The following is a 16764-nucleotide window of genomic DNA, read 5'->3' as shown; positions in this document are numbered from 1 at the left end:
GCCATCGGATTTCAACAAAAATATCTTAATTTGTGTTCCGAAGATGAAAGAACGACATAAGGGTGAGTAATAAATTACATTATTTTCATTTTTGGGTGAACTTATCCTTTAAATTTGAATAAGGAATAACAATTTTTTTAAATTATATTATAGACAAACAAATTCATTAAGTAATTAATAGTTAGAAAAGAAGAAGCAGAAGAGTAAAGAAAAGCGAAGGAAAAAGCTAAACTATCAACGACTCAGCCCATTTTATACCGTAAGCATAGGGAAATTTACATCCCACTCAAACTTATGTTTTGTTCTAATAAGAAAAGGTCAAATGGATTTATCCATTATGTCATAGACTGGTCAGATGTCAAAAATAGATGAAAATAGATATAGGGGTTGTTTTGACCCCCTTAAGGGAATTTTACAGATCTTACATTATCACAAGTCATCAGAAATAAAAAAAATATATCTGATTAATTGTCAAAACAATCGACCAATTACTCAATTACCAAAATAACTGTTTGTGACAGCCCTAATTTATTTTGGTGATTAGTATCGGCCAATACTACTTCCAGTGATCGGGAATCAGTCCCAACAAAAATGGCCCCAACTCAAAGTCTCATAAACTATTACATATTACATGCACAGTAGCTGCCTGATTGTGAGACTGAACATTTGCGTTAAAAGCACTGGTGAACCACCACCACCACAAAGAAATGCATCACCTCACACGTTTGGTTAACAGTTTATTTCAGCTCAAAATGGATTACATGAATTAACATTTAAAATAACATATTTGATTAGTCACAAACAAAAAATAAACAATCTGAATCTAAACTTGTACTGTGAAAAAAAAAAAAAAACCTTTTATAAACAACTCAGGATTAAAAAAAATGCATTTACACCAGGAACAAGAAGTGTATTTTATCTGTTTTCCTCAAACTATTTTCTCAAATATTCCAACTCCACCATCCCATTCCAAAGCGCAGACCTCACTTCTCTATCTCTAGATTCTGCACTGACTCTGTAGCATTTTGAAGTTCAGCCTCATACTGTCTTTTCAAGCCCTTCAGATGGTGACGTAGGCCCTCTGAGTCCAGCCGTGAGTTACGGGCTGTCTGCAGCAGTCTGGTGGCTAGACGATAGTTTGCCCTCTGATTGATAGTGGCAGGATCACTATAATGCTTGGCCTGTGAACATGACAATGAAGATATAGGGTAAACTAACTCTGTAGGTTATCTGTATATGATTTTTCTCCTGTACCTCTGGAATATATTATTCATGACTCATTACATACCCACAGCTTTTGGCTGATTTTAGCTGCGACAGTTTTGGCCTCCTCAATAACTTCTTCTGGTAAATTGGTCATCTCTGCTGCTCTTATACCTAAACAAACAGCAGACATACTTTTGAGTGTGTAGCATAAAGAGTAGGCAAGCTTTAGGACATACTACTTCACCATAACTGCATCTTTAACGGACCGTTCTGTCGATTAGTTATGTGCATCCTGTCACCACCCTGTCAATCATCTTGTCACAGTTAAGGTCATCTACATTCAATGTAATTTCATTTCTTACACCATATCAGAGAGAAATGCAGTAGCGCGTTGATCTCCCAGATGTGGGTCTTTCATGCAGAGAACTCAACTCATGTGTTTGCATAATGATGCATTTAAAAGGTAATGACCAAACATATGTTTATAAAAGTTCACAATGCTGCTGCAGATTAAATACTGTATATTGCCAAAAGTATTAGGACACCCCTCCAAATCATGGAATTCAGCGTGGTACTGTGATAGAACACACTCCTAAACCTTGTGGAAAGTCTTCACAGAAGAGTTGAGGCTGTTATAGCTGCAAAGGGTGGGCCAACTCCATATTAAACCCTCCGGATTAAGAATGGGATGTCATTAAAAGTTCATGTGCACACAAGGGCAGGCGTCCCAAAACTTATAGTGTATCTTGTGGATAACACTGAATAAATATATTTTTTGTCAGGTTAGATACTGATTATTAATCACTCAAACCCCTTTATCTAAACCTCTCTACTTAACCATTGGTCTCGCACATTCACCTGGTTGTAGTTAAACACTTTTCGTGTTTGTAGATCTAATCGAATCCTTGTGAGCAATTTTAGCCATTAGAGTGTGCATACATAGATCTGCACTTCAGATTCTAACTGGAAAAAGTAGACCATCGGGAATCTTTGGAATACTGATTTCAACATACTACGATTTGGGACACACTAATTCTAGGATGCAAAGTATGTGAATTGGAACGCAGCAAATGTGTCGTCTTCACTTATTCCACATATCTGTTCGACAGATTTGTAAATGTAGTTTATATATACTGCCACAGAATAATTTGCCATAAAAAAAGAATAATATAGAATAAAATAAATGGTTTAGAAAAGCTTGGAATAGTCTCACCCACCATAGTTGCGCTCCTCTGAATGTCCTTGGCTGAGCTGGTATGTGTAGACCACCCTTTCTGCTCTGCCATCTTCTGCGCGGACGTGCTGAACCTGCATGTGATGGTTCTCCACGTTGGGGTAAAGAGTTTGCAACTGGCACAGTTCAAGAAAGTGTGTGGCAAAGAGCGTGAAGGCCTACAGCACAAGTTTTGTTAGCCTCTTAAGGAAATACTTTGAGTTGAGCAATGTTAGAGTAACTAGTCACATATGTTTGGCATATAACAATAATTATTTGTTTTCTATTTGCCTCTTGCCTATTGAACCAAATATACTGTTGATAAAATAAATACAGCACCTTATAATTGATGAGGAATTCACAGATGCTGTGGCAAACACCAATGCCTTCCTCTGGACTGGTGCCTCGGCCCAGCTCATCAATAATGATGAGTGAATTGTCGCTTACATTGTGGATGATGTAAGACACCTGGAGTGCAGTTAGGTATTTAAATGAGAAAATACTTTTATAATTGCATATGAGACTAGCTTCAGACCTATAGGTATATGTATCTATATAAAAGGTTATAGCTATATACTTTTCATGTCTAGTAGAAAATTTCATGGTTATTTCAGAATGAACACAAAAATACACACGTAAATACATATTTTAGGTTTCCTTGATGAAAGATCAATAAAATGTTTTTGATTTTCCACAATTTACCTCTTTCATCTCAACCATAAATGTGGAAGAGTTGGTCTCAAAGTCATCATCCACTCCTATTCTGGTGAATATCTGATCCGCAATACGAACAGAGGCGTACTCCGCAGGCAGAAAGGATCCTGGGACAAAGAAGACATTTTGAATAAGGTTGTTTTGATCCCACGGGACTAGGAGACAGCTAGTGCTAAATCACGCAAATTAATCCATTATCCTAGAACCTACCCCAAACCTTCTCATTACACTTATTAGTCTGTATTAGTGGTGTTTGTGAGTATGGGAATTATGGGAAGTATGTGAACAAGTAACAAACAAACCCTAATTTTTATATAATATCAACTCTGTGTACCTATCTGAGCCATTATCTGGAGAAGGGCCACCTGTTTAAGGTAGGTGGACTTGCCACTCATGTTGGGGCCTGTTATGATCACAAAATTGCTTCCCTCAGAGACATAGATATTGTTGGAGATGGGTTGTGTCCCAGAAATTCGCTCCAGGATGGGGTGGCGACTCTGCTTTATTGCCAATGTGTCAGTGAACTCAGGACGCACTAAAGGAAACAAATACATAAGTTATTAAATAATATAAAAATAAATCAATGCTATCAGTATCTAAAGAATGAAAAATTCATGTAAATTCATGTCACATTACGCCTACATTGTGCTTAAACAGTACCGTAATCTGAGACAGTGCAGGCGTGAGCCAAAGAGAGCATCATATCCAGCATTGACACAGCATCAGACAGTTTGTATAGGCAGTGGATGTGTTCATAGACCTCACTCAGTAACCTGGACACCACCCTGCAGTGCACATAAATATTATGATGAATAAAATGAGACATTGTCATTTAGTCATCTTGCACAAGTCAAACTTACTTTGAGCTACAATATACTCACACATAAGACATGTGAAAAATGTCTTTCAAAGCCTCCTCACAGTGGTCGTTCATTTTCATGAGGTCTACAGTGGTGAACCCATAGTTGCTCTTCTGTCTAGTCACCTATAGTGTTGATATTAAGCTCATTAGCAAGAATGTGCTATTTAACAGTTTAACCCTGTAAAGCCTGACATATAAAATAATCATCAAAAAATATACATTCAGACAAAATATGAAAAAAAAAATAAAAAATAGTCACCAGATTTCAATCCAATAGAGCACCTTTGGGAAGTGTGTGTATGTGTGTGTGTGTGTGTGTGTATATTATATATATATATATTTTTTTTTTTTTTTTAAATATATTTATTAATATAAAATGAACTAAATACCCTGTAAGAAATAAATGTTTTGGTCACATCGCCCACCCCTAAATGATTATTGATGTTATTGATAACATAAATACTGCACTATTTATGGTTTCATAAATGGTAACAGGCATTTTATTCTTGTTCAATAATTGTGTGGCCTGTTTTACAAAACTTTCAACATCTCTGCTATTTTAAAAAAAAAAGTTAATGTACAGCCCTGTTAAGTAAACCTAAGTTGCTTCATCTTGAAATATAAATATAAAAGTTATTGCTGTTTACCTTTTCAAAATCAGTAAAGATTTCCAGCAAAAAGGCACGTGTAGCATGACCTGAAGGTGGACATTTTTAGAATTATACTAAAAGGCCTTTTACTTGATTAAAAAGGATAAACTATCAATCAGATGGCAGAAGGAATGCAGAAGATTGTATACAAAGAGGTTTTTCAGCAAAGTATTGATCATTTAAAGGCATTAGAAAATGCCCTTATCAAATATGATATAGGCTTTATAGGGTTAACCTTTAGCTGGGAAAGTGCAATAATTGTCTGTTTAAGATTTTGAATCATCATGTTTGTCAATAATTATACTGTTTACATGCACATAGATTATGTGTTTAATATATGTGACATTAAACACTTATGAAAATGTTCAATAATTTTTAAAAGTTAATATCTTTTGCTCACTTTGATGAACTCCTCTGGTAACTTCCCCCCAGGTAAGACCCCGCCCTCCAGCCTCATTTGAATAAAGAAGCCACGTGCTTTGCTGAAACTTGTCCGGAGAGGTAGGCTGTACTTCTCTCCAAGCTGAGCCACCAGTCCTGATCAGCAACAACACAATACATCAATAATGCTAATGTTCATGTCTAACAAAGAAACAGGATGGATTGTGGAAAGATCTGATTAATCATAAACTATATGGACTGCATAATTGATTGTGGCATTTAATTTGAACTAGGGCTATCAAAATTAATTTGGTAATGCATGCAATACATTTTTTTTTTTTCAGTTTAACAGGTTAAAAATATTTAAAGCTGCAGTCCGTAACTTTTTTTTGGTTAAAAATGATCCAAAATCATTTTTGAGCAAGTACATAACCACCCAGTGTTCAAAACTATCTCCTTACCTTAGCCCGATTCACAACGGTAAGCTTGTAATAATGTTTTCTAATAAGAGCGGTACTGGTGGGTTTCCGTGGGAAATGGACTATATGCACGGGTTACTTCCTGGTTGTCGTTAAGCCAGCTCGAGCTCTTCCGGTGAACTGTTAGCTGTTCATTCTGTAGTCGTTGTACATCGACACAAAACCATCTATGGTTGACTTTTTAATGTTGTATTTATATTTTAATGTAGTTATCACATTTACCTAATTTGCCAATAAACCAATTTTATTGATTGCAATAAAGACGAAGCTACTGGAACTGTTTAAAAATGCCGTGTCTGTAATTAGACACGCACACACATTTTTTCCCCAGCACTTCAAATGTTATTTTTAATGCGATGACCACAAACATTATTTGTTCATCCTTCTGAGATTGTCCCCATTGTAAAACCGAACTTTTAAAAATATAGGAAATTTAACATTTGATAGAAAACACTTATCTAAAAATAAAAAAGACAGTAATTAGCATTTTAACCACCAGATGGCGGCAAAGTAACATTTATTTGCGCACATATCAGCCATTTCTTCTAAAAGTTTTTCACTTCGTTTTTGACTAAATATTAAACATTATAAAATAACTAGGCTTAAAATACATTTTGTCAATGTGAAGTATGAAATACTCACAAAATCTTATGAATAACAATAACTTTTATTGTGAATTACACAGAAAGCGAGCACCGTGCTCTCCCTTTGTAATCACAGCAGCTGTCAGTCAGTGCAGTGCAAGATCAATGATTTCAGCAGTTGTGAAAACACACATTTATTCAATCAATCTAACTAAAGTGCACAATAAATATTTAATTTTTGAAGCTTTTTTTCCACATAAAAGTGTGAAAACTAATGGTCGAATTGAATTTAGCCGAGGAGGAACATTGAGGTACGTCTTTATTTATTTATTTTTTATGCTGTCTTACGTTTGAATAACTAAATTAATGCTATGCCACACTATTTAAGTGACTATATTCTGATTATAAACTAAGTATTACACTACTGATGCTCAACACACCAGCAAATGACATCTCACCGGAAGTTTTCGAGCTGGCTTATATTAATGCGGAAGTTCTAAAGAACGCTCCGTGCATATAGTCCATTGGAGCATGCAGCATCATTACATCACATCCGTTTACATAAACGAGTCCCAGGATGGCAGATCATTTATAGCCTTTTCTCACAGCAGCTGCAATAATTAAACATATCATTTGATGGCGGATTGTAATCCAGAAAGGTCCAAATGACAATCATCAGTGACAACTGGAGATTCACCTGTAGTCAAAAGCAAAAGATTTCGGACTGCCGAGTAATTGCAATTGCAGGTTTCAAACAGAGATAGCGACAAAGAGGCTTGCAGACTGCAGCTTTAAAGTTGCCCTAGAATCAAAAATTGAATTTACCTCGGCATAGTTGAATAACAAGAGTTTAGTACATGGAAAAGACATACATTGAGTTTCAAACTCCATTGCTTCCTCCTTCTTATGTAAATCTCATTTGTTTAAAAAACCTCCGGAAAACAGGTGAATCTCAACATAACACTGACTGTTACGTAACAGTCAGGATCATTAATATGTACGCCCCCAATATTTGCAATAAATGCCAGCCCATGTTCAAGGCATTACACAAGGGCAGCCATTATTAATGTCTGGATGTGCACAGCTGAATCATCAGACTAGGTAAGCAAGCAAGGACAATAGTGAAAAATGGCAGATGGAGCAATAATAACTGACATGATCCATGATATCATGATATTTTTAGTGATATTTGTAAATTGTCTTTCTAAATGTTTAGTTAGCATGTTGCTAATGTACTGTTAAATGTGGTTAAAGTTACCATCGTTTATTACTGTATTCACGGAGACAAGAGTCGTCGCTATTTTCATTTTTAAACACTTGCAGTCTGTATAATTCATAAACACAACTTCATTCTTTATAAATCTCTCCAACAGTGTGTAATGTTAGCTTTAGACACGGAGCACTATCAAACTCATTCAGAATCAAATGTAAACATCCAAATAAATACTATACTCACATGATCTGATCCATGCATGCAGCATGCATGACGAACATCTTGTAAAGATCCATTTGAGGGTTATATTAGCTGTGTGAACTTTGTTTATGCACTGTATAACTGCACTTATAGTCGAGAGCTCGGGGGAGGGCAGGGAGCGAGAGATTTAAAGGGGCCGCGCAGCCTGAAAAGTGCATAGTTAATGATGCCCCAATAGGCAGTTAAAAAAATTAATAAAATAAAAATCTATGGGGTATTTTGAGCTGAAACTTCACAGACACATTCAGGGGACACCTTAGACTTATATTACATCTTTTGAAAAGACGTTCTACGGCACCTTTAACACAATTAACGCATCATCCATTTTTCAGTCCTAATTTGGCTAGCGTTACATTATATGATCACACTCTTATTCATGCAAATGTTTTTAAACCATTCAAGCACCACAAAACAAAGGAGAACACGCTGTCTGTGAGACACACACACGACTCCTGTGCACAGAAAGACACGCCAGAATCCAGTTCTCTTTCGCCCTTGAACAAACAATTACACACAGAATTATGCCAAAATACCTGGTTTTGTTGAGTATCCTCATAAGAGCAGTTTTAAATGAGTTTAATAAAGTCTTAAATGAACTTAATGAGATGCGTGTCAGATCCGCATCATGTTTGGCAGCGGCAGCTCTTAAAGTCACAACAGCCTAATAAACCAGTTGCTGTGATGTCTGTAATTAATGTTAATCAAAGATCAAAGGTAACAGAAAACTGTAACTTTAATAAGGATTAACACATATTTCATTTATAATTTATGCAGTGAAGACTGTAAAGTATTTGATAACTTTATCCAATTTCTGTATATTTCCTACCTGCTAGATAGCTTTCAGTTATACTGTAATGTTGAATGTCTATAATTAATGTTAAAAAAAACAAAAAAACAATTGCATCGATACATCAGTAGCAGTATTAGTATCAGTGATACTGGCCTTCATTCATAAAAAGATGCCATTAAACAAATATTTAAAATATACTGTCTTTAAGTTGTTTCTACATTAATTTGGAGAGTAACTGTGAAATTATTACAATACAAAAATATTAAAAACTCCAATGTTTTTAATCCTGATTATTTACAGAAAAATTAAATGATTTATTAGTTAATTTTTTTTTTTTATCAATTAACAGCACTAATTTGAACATATGCACACATGACAAACCACATTCACCATGCCTATTTGGAATTCAGAAACTTCTTATTAAATTATGAATTTAATAAACATTATGAGTTGACTTCAGGAACTAAAATTTAATAATAAAATTATTAAATAATAAAAAGTATTTAACAGTAATTAAATTTTTTTGTGGCAGTGTGGTTAGTGCAGATGAATTAGTATTTCACAAAAACCTACATATCCATCCTTTTCATAGTCCACTGAGGTTAAGGAGCTCACCTGTTATGTCATCTATCACCTCTGTGTAGGCTCGTCGTGCAATATCTAAGAATTCGCTGACATTGGGCCGCACAGCATAGCACTTCTGTGTGCGCATAGTCAAACTGCCTTTCATATAGCTGGTGTCATCAGTAATCACCGATTTGATCTGATCCAGAATGATGTTGAACCTAAACCAACACAAATGAAAAATATTAAAGATAATATAATAAAACCTGATAGGCGGCATACTAGAATTAAACCATCAAATGCACATATAAAAGTGCTGATTGATCTCGGCACACATACATGGGACTCTCTGCCTGTGTTATTGCTGTATGCACGACACATCATCTAATCAGATTCATCTTTCTTGTTTAACTATGCAAATATATTTCACAGAGCTAAGTGTGTAAAACTTTTTACCTACTGTCTTCAAGTGAGGTACAATATGCTTTCAACAAGGCTGTTTTGGAAGGTTGCAGCACCGTCTAATCAGGGAGAATTTACTTGCTTACATTTACATCCTTAGTTACACTGACCAAAATGCATAAAAATATGGGTGATTCTGTACAGGCCTTTTAATGACAGTATTTTATTAAAAGTTACCTTCAGTGATGGGACCACTTCTAGAATGTGCTTTAGCTGAATTACTTGCGTTATTTTTGCTTCAGCCACCGGTACCTACATGGGAAAAAAATCATTTAAAAAATCTCTTGTACAGAGTAACTGCTAAACTATTGAGGGTCACTAATTCAAACAATAGTTTAAATGTCATTATGAAGATGAAAAGCTTGAATTTCTAAGCCAAATTTCTCTCTTGCTAAAGGATGTATAATCTACTGAACTTTGCCTGCTACTTAATGTAAAAATGTATTACCTGTAATTGTTAAAACTTAAAGAGCTGATTTAGCCCATAAAAATAGATTTGTTGATATAAATTAATTTATTTAGGTTTATTCAATTATGTTAAATTTTATTTTTGACTTGAACAAAACCAGTTAATTCAGATGTTTTTGCTTTTTTTCTCTCTCCAGTGTAGACCTGTAGACAGTGTAAAATTCTCTCACCAATGATATCCTAAATTAAGATGAATTTTTTAAAATATAGTAAAATCAATTACCCACCCCATCGCTCTCATAAGAAAGCAACATCTTTAAGGTCAGTACTCTGGAAAATGTGTTTCCTATGCCTACCGTCTCTTGCTTTGGGACCTGAACAAGAGCAGACAGCAGCTCATCTATATCCAGGAAGTGTGAAATGGCTGTGAATAAAAGCACAATACCAGTAATGTCCTGCCATGGAGTGGTGCCAGCCAAACATTTAGGCATCTGTTTAACATTACTATATTAAGATTGTGGGTGCAATTCTAGGTAGGTGTGATCCTGTAGCTTAAGAGCTATTGAGAGCACCAAAAAATTACACATAACAAGTAAGGCCTGTTTCACACTGCAAATTTATTTTGGAATCCATATTAACAGTTTACAGTATACACTGTAAAGTTTTGGTACAGAACCTGTTTGTTTGTTTTTTGTATGTTTTGTTTTGTTGTTTTTTGTGTCAATACTCAATACTCTATAAATGTAAGAAAATGCCTATTTATCAATAGTCTTTTGCAATATAGGCTGTTATCAAGGAACCAACAATAATGAAGCAAGCTACTCACACATTATTTGTGAGAAAAAAAAAGACATCTGTATGGCTTGATGCAAGTTACAGACAGCTTTTCTATTCAACAATTTTAAATCAGTCCAAGCCTTTAGGGTTTGGGTTCTGATCTGTGTAATTAGGCTAATATTTGAATGTAAATGTGGCCTCCCTCCTCAAATAAATAAGATTTCATGACAATTATGTTTGCCATAATTCTCAGTGGGCCACTCCTGATAACCATGGTTGAATTCTCAATACAGTGACCTAAAATAACCTTTTTCTGTATTGCTGTTACACAGTAGAAACACCATTAGCATAAAAGCACAACATAAGCCTGCTGTTGCAAACCATGTACATGCTGCTTACACATGTGGTGCAATACAGACCTAATAAACAAATAATCATTCTAAACTGCAGCCTCAAAGTGTGAAACAAGGTGGAAAAACGATCTGAAACAGTCTCTAAAACTGACACATAAATTGTAGTATTTACCAGTCTTCAGACCAAAGAAGAGCTCCTCATTCTGCAACAGCTCCTGGAAACAAATCAAAGAGAAGACTATTTAATTAGCTAATGACAGAACAACGGAGTGAAAAAAAGAAAAAGAAAAACAGACAGATAACAGGCGGTCACCTGTATGGTGTCCAAACGTGAATTGATAGTGGCCACATCCAGCAGGGGCTCAAGAATATTGGAGCGTAACCGCCGCTCCCCACCGGCAGTCTTAGTGTAGTTTAAGACCCCAAACAGAGTGTGCTCACTTCTGCATATAACAGCATATAGATACTGACATTAAAGTCGGCATGAAACAGAAGTTTTGATAGCTCTTTCTTCCCTATTATGACATATATCCGAGTAAAAATGCTTCTTGAACAAGAAAAAATGTAGAGCAGGACTTGATTTTGTCCATCGGGAATTGATTGGATGCCTGGCTATTGCTGTGATGTCATGTGAGTGACAGGTTGTCCCGCCCTAATGCTAGTAAACACGTCATCAGAGAAGAAGAGATGTCGTTGCACGAGGGAGGGGAAGTTATTTTGATTAAAGATTATGAGGGCACATTAATTTTTTTAAAAATGATGCGCACAGTTTTTAATTAAAGTTTAGGCAAAACGTTAGATGCAGAAAAAAAAGGAACTGTCGCTTCACACACCTTCGCTTTTTTACATTTTTTGGTGTGTATTAAAATACGATAAACTGTGTGAAATGGAGCTGAACATGGGGCAGGGAATGTGTGGATCTTTGTGGATGACAGGTGTTCAAATTCTATAGAAATCTGTGAAGTTTTCTGTGGAATTCTGTAATAAAGATTTTGTGCAGGTCATTTTATCTATGCAATATCATGTTCTGTGTCTTTAATTTCTAACCTGTGATCTCTCTGGTTCACGACTAGCTCCAAGTTGCTGGCTGATATCGCGTCAATCATGGCTGTCTGCTCACTACCAGTGAAGACCACTTTCAGTGACTTAGGGGCATATATTGAGTTCTGAACAAACTCAAAGTATTTTAGTAGGGCAGATGCAGATGCCAGGCAGTAGTATCTATAGAGAGACAACATGTTTTATTTGATATTGTTTCAGTCATATTTAGCATTTTTGAGATGTCTTTCATCAGGGGTGCAATACTCTCTTCCTGGAGGGCCACAGCCCTGCAGAGTTTAGCTTCAATCCTAATTAAACACAACTGATTCCCTGAGGCTTATTTGAAAACTATGTGTGTTGGAACTAAACTCTCCAGGACTGAGAGTTTTGCACCCCTGTCTTACAAATAATGTTAATTATTGTATTCATAGAGATGAAATGGAACTGAAACTCACACTGTCAATAATAATAATTCACACTGTCACAATGAGTTCTTATACTAGTGCAGCACTACAAATAATGTGACTTATCATGTACATCCAAAATCCTGGAACTAAAACAAAAACTTGAAACAGGTACATGGAAATACATAAAACCAAAGTTTATCATTGATGAATGGCTTACTTCGTTTGCACCTCCATCAATACAGTGCTGAACTCAGGGACACAAAGCTGCTGTATGTACTCCAGGCCCTTTTTCTCGTTGAAGTACCTCCTCAGAACGGCAGTAAATGTGACTGACTGCACAGGTAAAAAAAAGAGATAAATATTCTGCACTCAGTTAAATAAGATTCTAATTCTAAAACTCAGTTTGTGGGCAGAATCTCTGACAATAGTGCTGATTTACAGTCTGTATGGTGTGAGTTACCCAACCCTGATTTATACCCGAGATAGAGACAGCAAACAAGTATGATACCGGGAACGTCTCTGTGATGAGGTTGTAGAGTTTGGTTCCTTGCCCTTTCACACTAGCAGTGTCTGGCATCAGAATCTCCAGAGGCATCAAGTTATGCAGCTTGGCAATTACCTGTAATAATATTCAAAATCATTTGTGTCAGTTTTATAAAGAGCATAGTCCTCTACTGCATGAAATTGTCTTAGCTTTACAGAAGGTGTTTTTTTATCACTAAAATATTGCTTTCCTAATGTTTGTTGCTTTCGCAACAACTGGTTTCATCTTTACCTTACCTGTGACCCTACAGAAGACAGGCAGTTTGGAGAATGGATGCATCTTTACCTTAGCATAAGTTCCAGTGTCTGCAAACTGTGAGAGCACCAGCTCTGGACATTTCACGTTGATACTGGCCATGCCAATCTCCCCCCGAGCTAAACCACGTCCCTCCACCACAGCCACTATCACAGAGGACGCATGACACGCAGACGCAGATGAAGACGTTGTCACTATATTAAAAAAGTTGCACAGTGAGATACCAGTTGTTTTAACACATTAATTCTAAACAAATGAATTAATCAAGACTAGCTACTAACAATATGCATCCAGAAAAAAACAAAAATCAAAACTTGAGTGCCAGGTGTGGGTTAGTAAGTTACGTACTGTTGAGGTCTCTCTGAGGGGTTTGGCCATGGTGTGAGAGTGCAGGTGTGGTCTTCAGATGTGGCGTGTTGGAGCTCCAGGAGTGGACAGATGAACCCACAGAAGAGCTGATCCTGTCTGCTCTTCCAGAGACATGCCACCAAGCTAAGTAGAAAGAGAACTATTCGACCAATGTGGGTTTTCATACAAATATCTTATCTAGTGATCAGGATTGCAGATGGTCAAAATACAGTGGGGTTCAAGAGTCTAAAGCCGCCTTTCCACTGCACACAGCATACGACAACTGATGGACCAGACAGTTTACTACAAGGCAACTACATTGTTTGCAACACACTGGATGTGATGTATTCCAATCAGATCGGTGTGTGTGAGGTGAGAATTATTAATGCATTTTTAACTTCATCAGAAACACTTGATACTTTAAAAAAAAGTGCATGGATATTGATAAATAAGCAAATAAATGATTAATGTATTTAATATTTATATTTTAATGTCTCCATGTTGCCTCCATAATTACTGGCAGACATTTACTGACATTGACAGACATTTATCTATACTATTTGCATAGATTCGTAAATTATGTGATATTAGTTTGAACCGCTAACTGCGGATAATGTACCAACTATCTTAAATATGGAGAATAGAATTACTGAATATTATTTGATCTGGATATAGGCTACAGCAAACAGCTTCACTAAATGGCAGAACATGCTCTTTTAACACAGACATTAATAAAGATAGAAGGATGGATTTTTGCATCAAGTGACTGGCTAGGTGTGTGAAATGATATTTATATTGTCTTGCTGTACATGCAAAAAAAAAAAAAAGTAAATAAATTTCCTTGGGAGGGGATACCCAGAATACTACAATTTAGTGTGCCTCCTATGTTTTAAAGGGTTAGTTGACCCAAAAATGAAAATAATGTAATTTATTACTCACTATCGTGCCATTCCACACCCGCAAGACCTTCGCTAATCTTTGGAACACAAATTAAGATATTTTAGTTGAAATCCAATGGCTCAGTGAGGCCTCCATAACCAGCAATGACATTTCCTCTCTCAAGATCCGTTAAAGGTGCTAAAGAGGATCTTTTCGTTGACTGAGAAACCAAAGACTGTTACTGAGTTTCTGAAATGAGCGCATGCGTAAGAACAACCCCCCTCCTTCACAGCTCATTTCAAAGGAACGCCTCCCAAAACTCGTGCACGAGTATTGGAACACGAGTGTTTACCACCGGCATTCACTGTGTCGTGTTGTGGATTCATTATGTCGGACTCACCGCAGGTAACTCATAATCTGCAGTTGTTACTCCTGTCTCCGGACAAAAACATTGCATGTGGCGTCTGTGGAGTGTGGAAAGTTACTGGAGCGCGTAGCCACGCTCGTCTCTCACAAGGAACGTCACGGCAGTGATTGACAAGCCAGATTGCGTAAACGATTGGCTGATGTTTTTAAGGCCCTACCTCGTGCACAGATGATGTATATTAATATTATTCCTTTAAGTGCACCTAATAAATAGTCTTTTATCAGTTAGTAAAGACAGTTTCAAGTAATATTGCAAAAATGTATAAAACAAAACATCCTCTTTAGCACCTTTAATGTACTAAAAACATAATTAAATCAGTTCATGTGAGTACAGTGGTTCAATATTAATATTATTAAGTGACAAGAATATTTTTTGTGCTTCAGGAAGCTTCAGAGCATTATGAATCAGCTGTTCGGAGCGCCAAAGTCACGTGATTTCAACAGTTTCCGAATCATGATTTGACACACTGATTCATAATGCTCCGAAGCTTCATGAAGCAGTGCTTTGAAATCGGCCCATCACTAAAAGTCGTTATTTAGTTTTTTTGGTGCACCAAAAATATTCTCGTCACTTTATAATATTAATATTGAACCACTGTACTCACATGAACTGATTTAAATATGTTTTTAGTACATTAATGGATGTTGAGAGAGGAAATGTCATTGCTAGCTATGAAGGTCTCACTGAGTCATCGGATTTCAACAAAAATATCTTAATTTGTGTTCTGAAGATTAATGAAGGTCTTATGGATGTGGTACGCCATAAGGGTAAGTAATAAATGACATTACTTTCATTTATAGGTGAACTAACCCTTTAAATCCGCCATTGGAAACTGTGCGATTAATCTTAATTTTTCATTAAAAGGTTTACTCAAATTGTTTTGCAGTTAAACATTTTTATCTAATTAGCAAAAACAAAAACATTTTCTCTAGTGGTCTCATACCTGAGAGCCCTGGTCCCCACTGTTTTGTGTAAATATTTTGGATATAATTAATGTTAGCAAAAGCGATGTACACAAATTACTTAAACAATTTCTGTTTTCTAAATTTGGAGTAAGTATTGTTGTTCAGCAAATAATTTATTATCCATTGCTAAATCGGTTATTACAAAGTCAAGTTCAGTAATCATGCTCTTTTTTTTTAGATATTTATATTAATGTATTGTTGCTTTCAGTCTCTCACCTCCAGTCTGTTTTGTTTCTGTGAACACAGTATCAGTGGCAGTGCTTGATCCTGCACACCGACTGTTCCTGACGTCATCGGATCCACGTGAAGTCAGTAGGCCAGAAGATGACTGAGGATACTGCCATCTATGGATTACCGGACTGTAGCTGAACAAATTATGCGGGGTTACAGTGCTGCTGCAGGGCCTGGGTTCAGAGCTTGAACCTGGTGTCACCTCTTCAGTGCTGCTACACAACATCTGCATGGCTGCTTTAGAAAAATAATTACTGTGAAAATAACCCAAATTAACCTAGATCAAAGCAACTATTAGCAAATTGTTAAGTATAATATTTAAATTATAACAACAAATAGTATCCTGGTTGTAAGTCTAAACTTTACTTTTTCCTCAAACCAGACATTTGATGTTAGCCATTGACTAAAACAAATACTATGTAAGTAAATGGCTACCGTCAACTATCTGGTTACCAACATTCTTCAAAATATCTTCTTTGGTGTTCAACAGAAGAAAGAAACTCATACAGGCTTGGATTGGAACAACATGAGGGTAAGTAAGTGATGACAACTTTTTCATTTTTGGGTAAATTAACGTCATTGAATTTTACTATTACGCCGTCTAGTGGTTAAATGTAGGTACTGTAGCACATAAAAGAGTCGAATTTGCTGCCCTAGCGAATGTTTATGGCAAAATATAATTATTTACACAAATAGTTAAACGTTAACTATAACGAAGTTTAATTACGATGTCTGTAGTGCTTTTATGAT

The 16764-nt window shown here is 36.1% G+C and overlaps 1 protein-coding gene across 1 annotated transcript; it reads right to left on the bottom strand.

Moving 5' to 3' along the window:
- Positions 1-983: 983 nt before the first annotated feature.
- msh4 (mutS homolog 4) lies at positions 984-16246 on the bottom strand. The gene is made up of 21 exons (XM_067366916.1): positions 16000-16246; positions 13513-13656; positions 13195-13358; positions 12874-12984; positions 12583-12698; positions 11965-12138; positions 11231-11360; positions 11090-11132; positions 10144-10211; positions 9557-9631; positions 9374-9438; positions 8969-9138; positions 5046-5182; positions 4015-4118; positions 3794-3918; positions 3468-3668; positions 3122-3240; positions 2759-2887; positions 2424-2598; positions 1289-1377; positions 984-1181 (listed from the first exon to the last, which is right to left on the bottom strand). Exons 1-21 carry the CDS (start codon positions 16244-16246, stop codon positions 984-986), a joined length of 2784 nt encoding a protein of 927 aa, XP_067223017.1.
- Positions 16247-16764: the final 518 nt, after the last annotated feature.

Source organism: Chanodichthys erythropterus, chromosome 18 (genome assembly GCF_024489055.1).
Source record: "Chanodichthys erythropterus isolate Z2021 chromosome 18, ASM2448905v1, whole genome shotgun sequence".
NCBI lineage: Eukaryota > Metazoa > Chordata > Actinopteri > Cypriniformes > Xenocyprididae > Chanodichthys > Chanodichthys erythropterus.
This window is presented reverse-complemented; position numbering and strand designations above follow the sequence as displayed.